The 14,365-nt window shown below is 39.9% G+C and overlaps 1 protein-coding gene across 1 annotated transcript in view; it reads right to left on the reverse strand.

Moving 5' to 3' along the window:
* The window catches only part of LOC107085775, a 92,572-nt gene that overhangs the window by 71,178 nt on the left and 7,029 nt on the right, over positions 1 to 14,365 (reverse strand). The window contains exons 5-7 of the mRNA XM_015376322.1: positions 13,530 to 13,659; positions 12,744 to 12,944; positions 10,651 to 11,127 (exon numbers count right to left, since the gene is read on the reverse strand). Coding sequence (XP_015231808.1) covers positions 10,651 to 11,127; positions 12,744 to 12,944; positions 13,530 to 13,659 — 808 coding nt within the window. The remainder of the gene's footprint in view (positions 1 to 10,650; positions 11,128 to 12,743; positions 12,945 to 13,529; positions 13,660 to 14,365) is intronic.

The raw sequence follows: 14,365 nt of genomic DNA on the forward strand, positions 1-14,365 counted from the left end.
GGCCCCGTCCAGGAAACACACATCCAGGCAGCGAGCTCCGAGCCAGCTCCCATGTCAGAGTAAGAATAGAGCACATCCAGCACATACAGAAAAACAGGACTACACTGAAAAACAGGCAGATCTCCAACATCTAGAAACGTGTTGTGATGGCAGCAGCACAGCTGATATTTCGCTCCAGGATGGAGTCACAGCCAAACAGGAACATACCAGATGAAGCTACTATGAGAAAAAGCAGAGAGAGCAGAACATTAGAGATTGAACTAACAGATTCTGCAGAGTGGGAGAATAGAGATGGAATGATGCAGAATGATGAAAAAGGGGTCCCTATGTCCTTCAGCAGTCTAAGCCTATAGCAGCATAACTATAGCGATAGCTCAGGATAAACTGAGCCACTCTAACTATAAGTTTTATCAAAAAGGAAAGTTTTAAGCCTAGCCTTAAAAGTAGACAGGGTGTCTAGTTCATTCCCGACGGCAACAGCTTCAGGTTTTAGATTGGTACTTATTAATTAGTAATTCATACTTGTATATTGGCAGTTTTAACGCATAAACTTGTATTTTCAGAGTTATAAAATCAGATTTCACACTTAGGTATAAGTTGAACACAAGAAACAAATACAAGTCCTCCCCACCAAGTCAAAATTGGTTTCAAAAGACAGCATGATTTACGTCCAAACGTCGTCTATATTTGGTTGAAGAGTCAAACCTTAAAAGCCATAATTTTCAGGTCAAAAAATCCGTCTATTATTGGACTAAATTGGGACAAAGTTAGACCAAATGCTGCCCAATTTTCAACAACTATTTCTGGACTAAATCAAGGATATAACACACCAAACAGATTTAGCCAAAAAAAACCAACGTCTACAGTAGCAGTCATCCAAAATGACCCTTCCCAGTAAAACGGCAGCCAAAAGGCAGCCTACTTCTCTTCCCACCATCCAACTTCCAGCCACTGGAATGACCCCCTCCTTTTCCTGGCAAGCATTTCTTTTTACTCTGACTCCACCCTTTCACTGAATTACAGGGACTGACCAGGAGATGGCGCTTTTATTTACATCTTAACGTCCACAAATCTTGATAGAAAGAATATTTTAGTACAAAGGTTGATTTTTAAAAAGGAATTGTAGGGGACCAGCCGAAGACCCATCAAGCAAAGTGGGACATTTTGAAAGGCTACTACTGTAAAAGACGTTTCTATTGACAGTCATCTTAATTCATAGCTAAAACTTGGACCTAGTCAGGTCTTCAGGTCAAATGGGGATCAGCGGCCCAGTGGTTAGGGCATAGCACTTGGAATTCTGAGGTTGTGAGTTTGAAACCCACTCCCACAGACTTCCACTGGCTCTCTGTGCAAGACCCTTAACCCTTGATTGCTCCCCTAGCGCTGCACAGTGGCAGCCCACTGCTCCCCAAAGGGGATGGATTAAAAGCACAGAGATCAATACAGTTCAGTTTATTTTATCAGCATTCTGGGATACTGGCATCCCACATTTCAACCCAGTTAAGACCAGCCAATGTTGTAGGACATTATGCTAAACAAATCTGACTTTATTAACGATAGGTTAATATTTTTTGATTATCAATATTTGTATGTTAGCTTAATTTGCTTTAGGTATTTGAACCTAAAGGGTTAAAATACTTTTCCCCTACACACAAACTACGTATACGTGTAAGTGAATGGAGAAGCAATATTTCTCTGATTATCTCCCCTCGTTTTTTAAAGCAATTTATAGGTTAAAACTAAAAACAATGGCATGTGGATGTATGCTACCCGTGTAGGATTTCTTTTCTTATGTATTTTGTTTGCTTTACATCACTGAGGTCTTTGTTTGGTGCCCGTGTGCTGCATGGGAAGCACTTCACCGACCAGTTTAGCATGATTGCTTTGCAGCAGGAGGCGCCATGTCTCGCTATGGCGCCCAGCAGTTTTTTTTATAATGAGAGTAATGCTTGCCTGCTTATGTTCATATAGTTACTGCACTAAAACGAATGTGTTTTCTTTATTTTCTTGATTAGAAATATATATTTTGGCTGTGTTATTGCATGTAATGTATGTTGGTTTTGCTTAAAAGCTTTTAATGTTTTTAAATTTTATTTTTTGAAAACATTTTTATTGATTTTATATTTTCAAATTATGTATTTTTTTTAATTAGATTTTCAAGTCTTTAATTTACAGATTCTATTCTTTTAAATTTCTCTTTTTCAGATTGTGTTTTATAAATTACGTTAATTTCCAAATAGATAGCCTTGCAGCACAGGCGTAACTTTCTGAAGGACTGGTGTGGGTTAGGGTTAGGTTTTTTCCCCCTTGCCGTTGATTTACTTTAGCCAACAGTAACTGGAGTTAGGTGCCCAGCAAGTTCTTGTTTTGGCAAGATTTCTGGTATTTATAACCATGATGCTGGTGAAGATTCTGTCATCCAGGTCCCTTCCAGGAAGCTTTTTCAATTTACATGTCAGGAATAGTGTTGAGATGCTTTATAGGGTCGCCCAGCAAATCCTTGTTTTTGCTTAGAAACGGGTCCACCAAAAAAACCTATAATGCAAGTTGATTCAAATTGATCCCTTCCCACTATCATCGCAACCCCACCCCTTTACAAGGAAACAGAGCCCTTGTAAGCCCCGGAGAACATGCAGGAAGCCGATCCAGATCAGGGGAAAACAGATCAGGCAGGCTCAGTACAGGAATCCAGGAGTTCCTGGCTTGATCAGACGTTCCAATCCAAACAGGAACAGCTTCCTCAGAGCGTAAAGACAGGCTCAGATGCAGACGGCTCCAGAAGCGTGCACAGACAACACGCACAGATGAAGTCTGGCAACCTCAGTGGTAGAGAGGAACATAGACAAGACGTGGTTCCAGGATAAATGCTGAACTTTAAACTGGTCTCCACTTTGGAGCCAGGCTTACGGGAGTTAAAACTGACCTCCCCAAGGTATAGAGCCAAAACCCTGATTGCTCAATGGAGTAAGGCCAGGACATGATCAGAAGAACCCTCTCAATCCACTGGCCGTCGGAAATGAGGACAAAAAGCTTGGAACTAACAAAACTAACGAAACAGACATAGAGGCATGAGACAGACAATAATCTGGCCCCGATAGCTGGGCTTAAATGTAGCAGAGGAGGAAGGTGATAAATGGTAATTAGAGAGCAGGGAGGGTACGCCAGGTGAATGAAGTAAGTAATCAGAGAAACTACCGGGGCTCAGATCATGACAAAAAGAAACCAAACAACCCCCATTCCAAAGAGGTGGACCCAATCGTCTGTTTCTATTTGCATGTTGTCTAAGCAAAATCAAGGTTTTGATTTTGGTTCACTCTATCCTGGAACTCAACACTATTTCTTACATTTTGAATTGAAAAAGCTTCCTGAATGGGAAGCAAAACATCTTCAAACATGGAAAGAAAGTCCAGTGGATTGTTTTTACTTTTTTGGTATAGCCATGATGAGTAAACCTAAATCTTTACTATTTTCACCAGACTGAGAGTCAAACTCATCTTAATTAATTCAGGGTAAGTTTTCCCCTAAAGCAGAATCTAAGAAACAACCTCCTGCTTGGATGTTAAAGCCTTTTATGTCTGACATAAACCGTACCTGCTGTCTGTGTTACACTGTAGAAAACTGCATCATCAAACAGGCATTTCATTTCCTGACCGTAACACATTGCTGTTTTTAGATTTTAATGACTGTTCCATTTTTTATGACATTAGAGCAGTGCTTCCAGAATAACGCCCAGTTCAACACCAGGCACGCTGGCAGAGCTTGTTTGTGGGAGCAGATGCTGGAGGATTTGAAAGAAGGAGGAGGTGTGCTGAGATTCAACCATATGGAGCGAGAAGCCCGACAGAGCTGACAGTTGCTGTTAGAAGAGCTGCAGTCGATGTGTTTTCCCCAGTGGAATGGGACAACTGGGGACAGTTTACTGTACTGGATAAAAAAACACTGCAGCACTGATGTCTAAAAGTTGGGTATTAAAAAAAATATATGAAAAACTGTTTTATTTATTCCAGAGTAAAAGGTTTTAATCACTCTAAACTGGATTGTCTTCCTGCAGATCAGGGTAAATGCCTCAGAAACGTGGAATAAGATGAGAATTTGGTAAAATCTGGAGGACCTGGGAGAAAAATAAAAATAGCTGCTGAGAAATTGGATTTTTTATTTTTTTTAATAGCTGAAGCAAACAGCTGCTTTAGTAAGAGAGCTGCAGAGGAAGGATGATGCACATAAATACAGCTGCTCAATAGAAAAAAGGATGGAGGTTGTTTCAGCTGCTGCACAGAATCCCATCTAACCTGTTTATTGGTTCAATGCACAGGTGCCAACACTTCTTATAACCTTTTTTATGTCTGACAGATAAAAGAGTATCATGAAGCTTTTGGAACATCAGAGCTTTCCTGAAATAAGAAGATACCGATATCTGTGTTTTCTTTAAGGCTCATTTATTCTGCTTTTTTTTTTTTTTTTTTTAAGTCCCCTAAAGGAAATAAAACCTTTAGGTAGGATCTTTAAAACTGTGGTGGCATCTGAAACAAATGCTACTAGAGTACCTGCAGGAACAAATCAAGAACTAATGGATAGTTAACCCCTTAAGCCCGGCAGACCCGGCACTGGCCCCAACTGACACCTGCTCATGTTTATCTATTTATAGAAATGGCCAAAACTCAGTTACATGGTGTTTCATCCACATGCCTTTAAAATGGGGCTTTAAAATTTCTAAAACAGGTTTCAAAATTATTTTTTCACAAATACTTTTTGTTTTACAGCTGTGTAAACAAATAAAATGAGATTTAAAATTCTACCTGATATTGCATTACTCTGCGGGAGTAATGCAGCAGCAGGTATTCATTTTTAGCCCCGCCCCATAATGGCTGCCATCAATGGGAACTAGAGGCTAGGACCTTTCCAAGGGGGGTCGGAGGTCATTGTGCGACCGTTTCAGGTGATGTAACCGGCATACGTTACATAAGCTGCTCTATTATTCTTATTTTCTGTTCAGTTGGGTGAAATTATTGGTAAATTTCAATGAATTAAAGGCTAAATCTTAGGAGCAAAGGCTTTGTCTTATGCAGAAGGTCTCCAATAATGGAAATCAGCATATTTTTCTCACCAGATCCTCTTCTATGAATGAAAAAATGCATTTTGCACAATTTGGCACACTGCCCACTAAAACCTTTGTAGAACAAACATGCTTCGACTTATTCAGTCCAAATTGAGTTATAGTCACACTGGAAAAAATTATATCTAGATAAGTAATTTTTTTCTTAGGATAAGAGCATTTCTTCTTGAATTGAGGAGGTAAACGAGAAATGTTGCCAACTGAACAATTTAAATTTAGAATAAAAAAACTCAATTGGATTGTCTTATTTCAAGTGCATGTTATCAAATTATCTTATTTTAAGAGTAAAAATGCTCATTCCATTGGCAAACTACCTCATTTACCTACTCAAATTAAGGGTAAATACACTTAATTTACGAATTGTTTACTTATTTCTAGATCGTTTTTCTAGTGCAAGATTTTCTTTGTTTAATCACCTTTAAATTAGACATTTAAAATAGTGGTTCCTTCTGAAAAATATTTCTCAATGCCTTTTTGTTATACAAATACAAGCAATTGTAGTTCCAGTTTATAGGAGCTGTACTTGCTTTAATTGACACATGTAATTTCAGGTGGAATTTTCTCTTAAGACCCTCTGGGCTTAAGGGGTTAACCAGTTCGTATTAGGGAACAACCAGCACAGCCTTATTATGGGATTACTGCTTGGTTACCTGGAAAACACACTAATCAGGAACTAAGCTATAGCTTCACGTTACCACACACCTTTTCGTTTTTTTAAATCAATTTATCAGTTTGTGCTTTTTTTGCTTTGTAGTCCTTTTTCTGTTCATCTCACACTGCAGAAACTAAAAATAAGTAGAAATTTCTTAAAACAGCATTTCAAGAAAAAATGAATTAAAGTTATATTTTGTGTTTTGCAGTGCAGCTGATAGCTAAAGAGGATCAACATGATAGTTTTAATTAGGTTACATTTCCCTACAATAATGAAAATGCTTCTATTAATAAAAAAAAAACATGATAAACACCAAAAACACGGATCTGAGTGGCATTTCTTATCTTTTTTTTGCCTGTTTTCTTGAAAGCATTTTTGTGTTTTAATAAAAACCCAGCCTCTTCACAGCCTGGTCAGACCAGATAGTCTGCCACTTAAAGACATCTTCCAGTAGGAGGATTCTCGCTGCAGTGGGTTAATCCTCTACCTGCCTCTTCATCCCTGGAAATAATGCAGAGAGCCAGCAAACATTACCCCCCCCTCAGAAAATCTCCCTCCTCCATGATTCTGCAGGTGTTACATAAAACAAAAAGACGTTGCAGATAATTTTGCCCTTTCTCAAATATCGTTTTGCAGTCTTCCATTGAGGTCATTTCAGTTTTTGGTTTTCCATTGCCTTGCATAATAAATGCACATTCATTCTCCATTTATAATGCTCAGTCTGCAGCTACAAGCCGGCATTGGATGATTTAATCGATCAATGCTGTGCAAAATCTTCTGACAGACACCTACTCTCAGAGAGGTTTGGCTCATCATAAATTTCATGTGGAAAATATTCAGTCATGCTTAATAAATCTAGACAAGTTTTTAATTAATTTTAGAAAAGGTTGAGGCTGAACAGAAAAACATCAGGCTACTTTTAGCATCCAAGCACAGAACTGAAACAGCTCAGCAGAAGATTTTAAACTGGATAAGAAACAATAATTATAGCTGGCATTCCTTTGGGCTTTATCCGTCTTATTTTTTATGTTTGTTAGTTACAATTGTCACAGAACTTTGTCTGATAGGAAACATAATATTGGTCACTTGGTGCTTCAGTGGTCTGTTTACCAAATACATTTTTTGTCATATTGAGTAATATTCAATATGGCAATGAGGGCTATTTTCATACTATATATAGAATATACTTTGACTGTTTACCTTTTGACATTGCAAAATACTTTGAGACAGGTACCGTTTCTCAGTCTGTGTACTTGTGCGTTCTCATGTGCTCGTCATCCTCAGCCCTACAGTAGTACTGTTCCAATTCACAAGAACAGCAGACCGAGAATGGACAAAGTCCCCGGATGTTGTTCTCGCCCCTCCCTCTTTACCCATCATGAACCAGAGAAGACATAGGGCCGGATCTATCAAAGGTTTGCGTGTATAAAAACGTGAGCTATTTCACTGCGCACGCTAAAAAATTTACAAACTGATCTATCAACAGCGTGCTAAAATGATCTGGTCTTTAAAACGTGCTAAATAGCGCCTCTTATCCATTTAGTACTTTTTCTGCAATGAATATGCAATATCGGGCGTTTACACGCAAAAGTGCGTCTTGTGGGAGGAGAACATGTAAATATATTAATTTAGCACTCGCAAAGTGAATTATCAAACCTGAAAGCAATTTTGCTAACGGTATCTGACTCTATATTTAACACGTTTCAAAAGAAGGTGCAAATGGTCTGTATGCGTAATTTCGCACACATGGCAGCGGTTATTGTCGCAAGAAGGAGACATCGAAATGAAGCAAGGAGACGCAGAGAACGCATTTTTTCACTCCATGTGAATATTTTTGGTATGAACGAGGAAACGATCATCAAAACATATCGTTTATCCAGCATTGCCATTTTGGAGCTGTTGGGGGAACTCCGAATGGATTTGGAGCCAGCCACAAGGAGGACCCACGCAATACCAGATATCACAAAACTCCTTGCAACATGGCACTTTTTTGCATCTGGGTCATTCCAGCGTACGGTTGCAGCGAGAGCTGGGATCTCCCAATCTCGTTTTTCAGAAGTGCTGTCCGACATTCTAAATGCCATGTCGCCCTGACGCCCTACCGGAGAAACCAGACCTCCCCCCTGCGCCTGTGGAGCAACATGCCAATGCTGCGGGGATGCGCGCAGTAATCTCATCCACAATCACTTCTTGTGAGCCATTTGGTATGTGCATTTTTCTACAGGCCAATACAAAACACCTGTTTTTTTTTACTGCAGTGAAGTAGAAATTCAGCCACATACCACCTTAGGGAATAAAGGTTGCCAAAGTTTGTTATATAGAAATATAAACATTTTTTTTTTTTTTTTTTTGGAGGGGGTGTGGGTGTCACTGTAAGATTAAAATTTCTTAATGCACTAGTTTGTACAAACTACAAACTACTTTGCCGCAAACCACAAAACGCACAAAACCATCATTTAAATAGGGCGTCTCCAACAGTTTTGCACCTGCCACCAGTTACGCAATCACTCTTGTTAAATCACCCGCAAACCATGGTTCAGCCCCTCGCGCAAAATTCCAGTTTTCGAGCGCAAATTACTGCACGCAAAATTGGATCTTGATAAATCTTGATAAATTTAATGTGTAATTTTAAAAACATTTTCCGAAGTTGAGAGGACTGCGGCAACCAGCGGAGCTCCGAGGGTAATGGCAGCCAGGTCTAACGTTAGCCCGTCTGCAGCAGCCCTCTCTCTGCATAGACATGTGTGAAGTACCACTGGCTCTGATGGTGATTTTTTTGTTTAATTTGGCAAAATATTCATTTGATTTGTGTTTATCTGACTATGTTAATTATTATTCCTCTCAAACTAAATGAAAAAAGTAAGAATTTATTATTTTCTAGAGACTATTAATAACAGGAGGTGAAATGCAGCTCCAGACGAGCCAAGCGCTGACATCATTAGTACGTTTCTGTTCCAATTGAGCCAGATTTATGCTGAGTCCAGACTTTCCTGTGTACTTCTGAAGAACAGACTATGAATATACATACTAGAATATACGTGATATGAATTGAGATTAATGAATTGAGAAATGGCCAGAATTTCGCGGAGAGCTCTCCCCGCAAAGCATTATAGGATTTGCTGTCACTGCGGCCCGCTGTCGCCATAGGCTGTTGCTACCCAAAAGCGGTGAATAATAACAAAGGTGGCGCAGGCACCGCGCAGTGGAGGCGGAGTTACGTGACCAACAGGGAGCAAAAAGCAGCGATAATCTGTATGAACGGTCAGTTAACTGAGTTCACTATAGAGTCCCCGCTCTATATAGTGATGGAGGGATTTAGGGGTTAGAGCGGACGGTCAGACACAGTAATGAGCAATGAGAAAAGCAGCTTTTAAACAGAGCGTGCACGAGGAGAAAAGGGCTCGTGCACTCTCTCGGGATCAGGTACAGGGTTGTGCATGTGCATTTTTTTTAAAGTGGAGAGGGTGGGTCTTTTAAAAAAAATGGCTAAAATCCTCAACAATACCTTCAAGACCACGATTATGTTTTTAAAATAAAGACGTATATATTCAGCTGACTATGTAGTTAATTATCATGCATTTGTATTTCTCATTTTTTTAAAATGTTGTTTATAAATAATTTGAACAATTTTATATTCTGATCTCTTCATTTGTATTTTATCGGTTGATTCTTTGCATTTTTTTTTCTTTTTTCATTTGCAGTTAAGGGTTTTACGCCTTTTGCTACTTTATCATTTCTTATCAATGTTTCTATTATCTGCATTTGGCCGGTTCCATTTCTTCCATGTCTCCTCCCTATTCCTCCATATATTCCAGATTAGATTACCTAGTTATTTATTAGGCTGCTTTTAATGTTTATCTATTTGTTTTAACCTCTTTGAAAAAAAAAAAAAACATGATGTATAAAATGTTTCTACATGAAAAGTTTAATTGGTTTAATAATGTATTTTTGGTTTCTGATAACAGCTTCCCCCATGGAAAAAGAACCCGGTTGATGTGAACATTAAGAAGTCTAAGAAGATAAATTATAAATGTGTAAACAGAGAATCCTCTGGAAACGATTCTGTAAAAAACTGTATAAATACTGAGAATAGAGTGAGTTCATCTACCACGCAGTAAAAGCAATCAAGGAGCGTAACAAGATTAGCTGTTTGACCTTTGAGACTCTAGGATGCTCTTTTCATGTGTGCTCAGCAGCTTCGCCTCAAGTAAACATGGAACGTCGGGCTGCGTGATCGTCCGCTCAATGATTCGTTTATCTTTTGTTACAGCAGTGCTTAATTTAGGTCATTGGGAGTGAATAACACTGAAACATTAAACAGAATGAAGCTACATACGTCTCAGAATCCCAAACGACATCTTCAGGTGCCTCCTGATCTGACATTAGAGTTACTGTAGGCAGAAGGATGAGCTGCAGGTGCTGACAGGTCAAAGTATCAAAGTTATAGACATTTGTCCTGTACGACGGAGTATTAGGGCGAGGTTAGAGTGCATTGCACTGATAACACCAAACCAAAACACTGCAAAATTGCCCCATATATATTCTATGCTCTGAACTTCCATTCAGTGCCTTTTTTTTTTGCACCATGTTTTATTTTTTCTTCCACACTGCTTAATTTGATCACTACTGCACTTTAACAAACGGAAATGTCATGAGAGCTGTACAAAATGGTATTTCGTTTTTTATTCTCTGTGTATAAAACATTTCAATAAAAGTTGTCAAAGTTTAAGTCATAATATCACTATCAGTTAACAGGCGTGTTTGAACTATATCTAATAGAAGTATTTGTCTTTTGCACTGTTGCGTAAATATCGTGAGTATCAACCTGATCATGAATGAGCTTTAAAAGCTCTGATTGGCCGATGATCCTTCTAGAGTCACATACCTGGTGCAGGGCCCCGATGATCTTGCGTGTTTCTTGGAACACCACCTCAGGGCTCCAGTGCTCGTTGATGCACTTCAATATCTCTGCAATTCGATTGTGCTCCCTGAGCCACAGAGTGTGCAAAGCAATCAGAGCAAGACCCTCATTGACCCGACTGTCTCCAGCCCGGAAACACTCCACTCTTTCTCCCTGTTGATCTGTGCGGCATGCTGACGGCGTCTTAGTGACGAAGGGAAGGTAAGCTCTTCCATGCTGGTCCTTGAATTGGTTGTTGATCGCGAGTTTTCCATTGAGCCCAGTGAGATTACGGAGGGCGCTCTGAAGTTGTGGAGTATGGCCGTAAACGAGAGAAGCATCCAGGTAGGATGTGATGGCATTCAGCTGCTGTCTCTGCAGTGTTTGAAGTTTGTCAGACCTGGACCTGATTGGGCAGTCTGGGCTGGACCGGTGAAAAGGCATGCAGAGCGAATCCTCAGTCTGCAAGTAACAATAAAATCAGAATACATTCCAGTGATTCAGTGGTAATGACATAGACCAGGCATCCCCAAACTCGGTCCTCAAGGCCCCCTGTCCTGCAGGTTTTAGAGGTTTCCTTGCTCCAGCACAGCTGATTTTAATTGAAAGCTGATTAACAGGCTTTTGGTCTACTGCAATTATTATAATCAGCTGTGTCAAAGCAGAGAAACCTCTAAAACCTGCAGGACAGGGGGCCTTGAGGACCGAGTTTAGGGATGCCTGACATAGTGTCCGAATGTTCGTCCTAATCACCATATAGTGGTTAAACCATTTTAGATGAGTGCCTGAACTCTAGTGTAGGAAAAAGTAGTGAACTCGAAATTTCCAAAAATTCACCTTGAAAAGAAGTAATTATCCATGGTCACTAGACGGGCACATATATCCCAGAAAGGGACGATTAGCCTCTCACAACCACCTCTCAATCGTGGGCAAGTGGCTCAGTGTGCAAACAAGGATTCTCCTTTTTCCTCTCAGATGAAAACCCAGCAGCATGGCGGGGGTGCAATGAATGAAATGGAGTTCTTTCTGTAATTTGACAGACCGTAGTAGCCACGTTTGCTCAGCCACGTCTTCTTCCAAATACGTCGTCGCCTTTTCTTTTTAGGGCTTTCGGCACAAAATTGCCCAAATCGCCAACGCAGAGCGTTTCACTCTAATGAGCTTCATATTCCTCTTCTACTCGTTTGGCTTTCGGATAGACGAGTCCGAGTAGCGCCATCCCATGGCGCAGCTGAGTCCCACCTGGTTTTTAGACGTACAGTGTGAGCAGGTAGATCGCATCAGAGCGTCGGGTCGTACAGTGTGAGAACAAACATCGTGAGCTGGGAACTCGCACTGTACGACGAATCCCTGCGGTTTCATCTTACAGTGTGAGCTGTAGCTGCCTCCAACGATTGAAATAATCGCCCAGTGTATGCCCGGCTTAAAGGTGTCATCTGATGACAGAGGATGTTTTCCTTCTGACTCTGCTTCTGTCTCTCTGATAAGGACTAAAAAACATCTGTGGAAACATCCGATTGCAACAAAATCGCAAAAAAAAAGTAGGAAAGCGCTTTTTGCTCTGGAGATTTTAAACATGCTTTAACACAGCTGCTCATTTCAGCGGTTTATTTCAACAGTATTTTAACTTTTATTTTTAGCAACATAAAAAAAGGATCCCAAATGGCAAATTACAAAATGAAAACTGCAAAAATAATCCAGAAATAAGTAAAAAAATTCTTAAATTAAGTATAATTACCCTTAATTTGAGCAGGTAAATAAGATGATCTGCCAATGGAATGAGTGTTTTTACTCTTAAAATAAGATAGTTAGATAATATGCACTTGAAATAAGACAATAACATTGTTTTTTCTTATTTTAAAAAGAAATAGTCTTGTTCCATTGGCAAAGTGTCTCACTTACCTCCTCAATTCAGGGAAAAATGCACTTATTTTAAGAAAAAAATAACTTATTGAGATTTCTATGTGAATCTTTATAAGTGAACTCTAACATAGAAAGTAATTAATGTCAAAAACAGAATAAAGAAAAGCCAGATTTCTTTCTTTTTTTGTTGCTGTTGTTTTGTGTGTTAAAATTACCTGAATGGGAAAACAAGGATGCAGGTTTTCACAGGTCTTCTTGCAGTCCACATCCGTCCAGAACGCAGCGCCGCTGATGCTCTGCGGCGTGAAGGTTACATCATGATCTATGTACTGACCCCAGTCCACCAGCAGCTGAGAGTAGTCATCATCTGTCCATTTACAGGAGCTCCTTATTATTTCCCTGCTGATGCTCCGAGGCTGTGGACAGAATCCACTTTTTATTAGAGGTTACGATTTATAGGTTTCATATGAAAACCTGCTGGTCTGGTTATTGTTTCATTCTTTAATGCTTTAATTAGATCGCTGACGTTCCACAGAGGAGTAGTGTTAGCTCTAATTTCAAATATCATTAAATTTCACAGCTGATGTCACTAACTGTAACTAACTAGTCCACCTCAGGCAATCAAAAAGGAACTTATTGCTCCTATATGTGCAGGAAAACTCCATAGAGCTGATGCACTTTTAATAAGTTGACTTCAGACGTAATGAGCCCAGAAATGAGGACTGAGTCTGTATGAGGATGAGAACAGCTCCACATACTGTCTGGAAGAGATGAATGTTTATCCAAACAGGCGGAAGCAGCCCGTATTAATACCAGAGAATAATATTCTGCCTGTTAAAGCACAGCATCAGTCTGTGTCATCCTCCATATTTTCCAGCCTCTACCTGAGGAGCTTATCTGTCCAGAAACAGGTTGGGAAGTTAAATGGAAACACTGCGCTGACTTGCAGGGTCAGCTCTGTCTATTTCCACTGTCCTGTCAGCAGGCTGGGCTCAGATTACCGGAGGAAGATGGAATCCATTATGGAGCCGTTCTGGATTCCAGCCTTTGGGTTCTTCCTCTCCGTCCTCATACTCCGCTAGAAGCCACCGGACCAAGGCCGTGTTGGCTGCTCCCCAGTCGGGATGTTCCCTGAATCAAAAGGAAACAAGAAGAGAGTCAAAAAGATTCCAGCAAAATCTGCTAATATTTATCCTAAAGGATGCAAACATTTACTGTTATTTTGAGTTCACTCATCCAGCAGTTTGGGGTGAATTTGGTTCCTTCATTATATTTACATAAAGAGCATTTAGTAAGTGGAATTTTGAAAAAAATAAATAAAATATTCAGAAATGACAACTAACAAAATTTTTTTAAATTAATGTTATTTTTAATTATGTATATATTTTATTTTTAGCTGATTTCATATTTTCCTTTTTTTCATATTTCTGCTAATTGGTTGCTTCAGTAGAAGCCATTCAAAATGTCCCCACTTTCCTTAAAGGGTCCTTGTCTGGTCCTTAACTGGTCCTTAACTGGTCCTTGATTGGTCCTTGATTGGTCCTTGTCTGGTCCTTGATTGGTCCTTGATTGGTCCTTGTCTGGTCCTTGATTGGTCCTTGTCTGGTCCTTGATTGGCCTTGTCTGGTCCTTGTCTGGTCCTTGATTGGTCCTTGATTGGTCCTTGTCTGGTCCTTAACTGGTCCTTAACTGGTCCTTGATTGGTCCTTGATTGGTCCTTGTCTGGTCCTTGATTGGCCTTGTCTGGTCCTTGTCTGGTCCTTGATTGGTCCTTGATTGGTCCTTGTCTGGTCCTTGATTGGCCTTGTCTGGTCCTTGTCTGGTCCTTGATTGGTCC

Source organism: Cyprinodon variegatus, unplaced genomic scaffold, assembly GCF_000732505.1.
Source record: "Cyprinodon variegatus isolate N-32 unplaced genomic scaffold, C_variegatus-1.0 Scaffold133, whole genome shotgun sequence".
In the NCBI taxonomy this organism is placed as follows: Eukaryota; Metazoa; Chordata; class Actinopteri; order Cyprinodontiformes; family Cyprinodontidae; genus Cyprinodon; species Cyprinodon variegatus.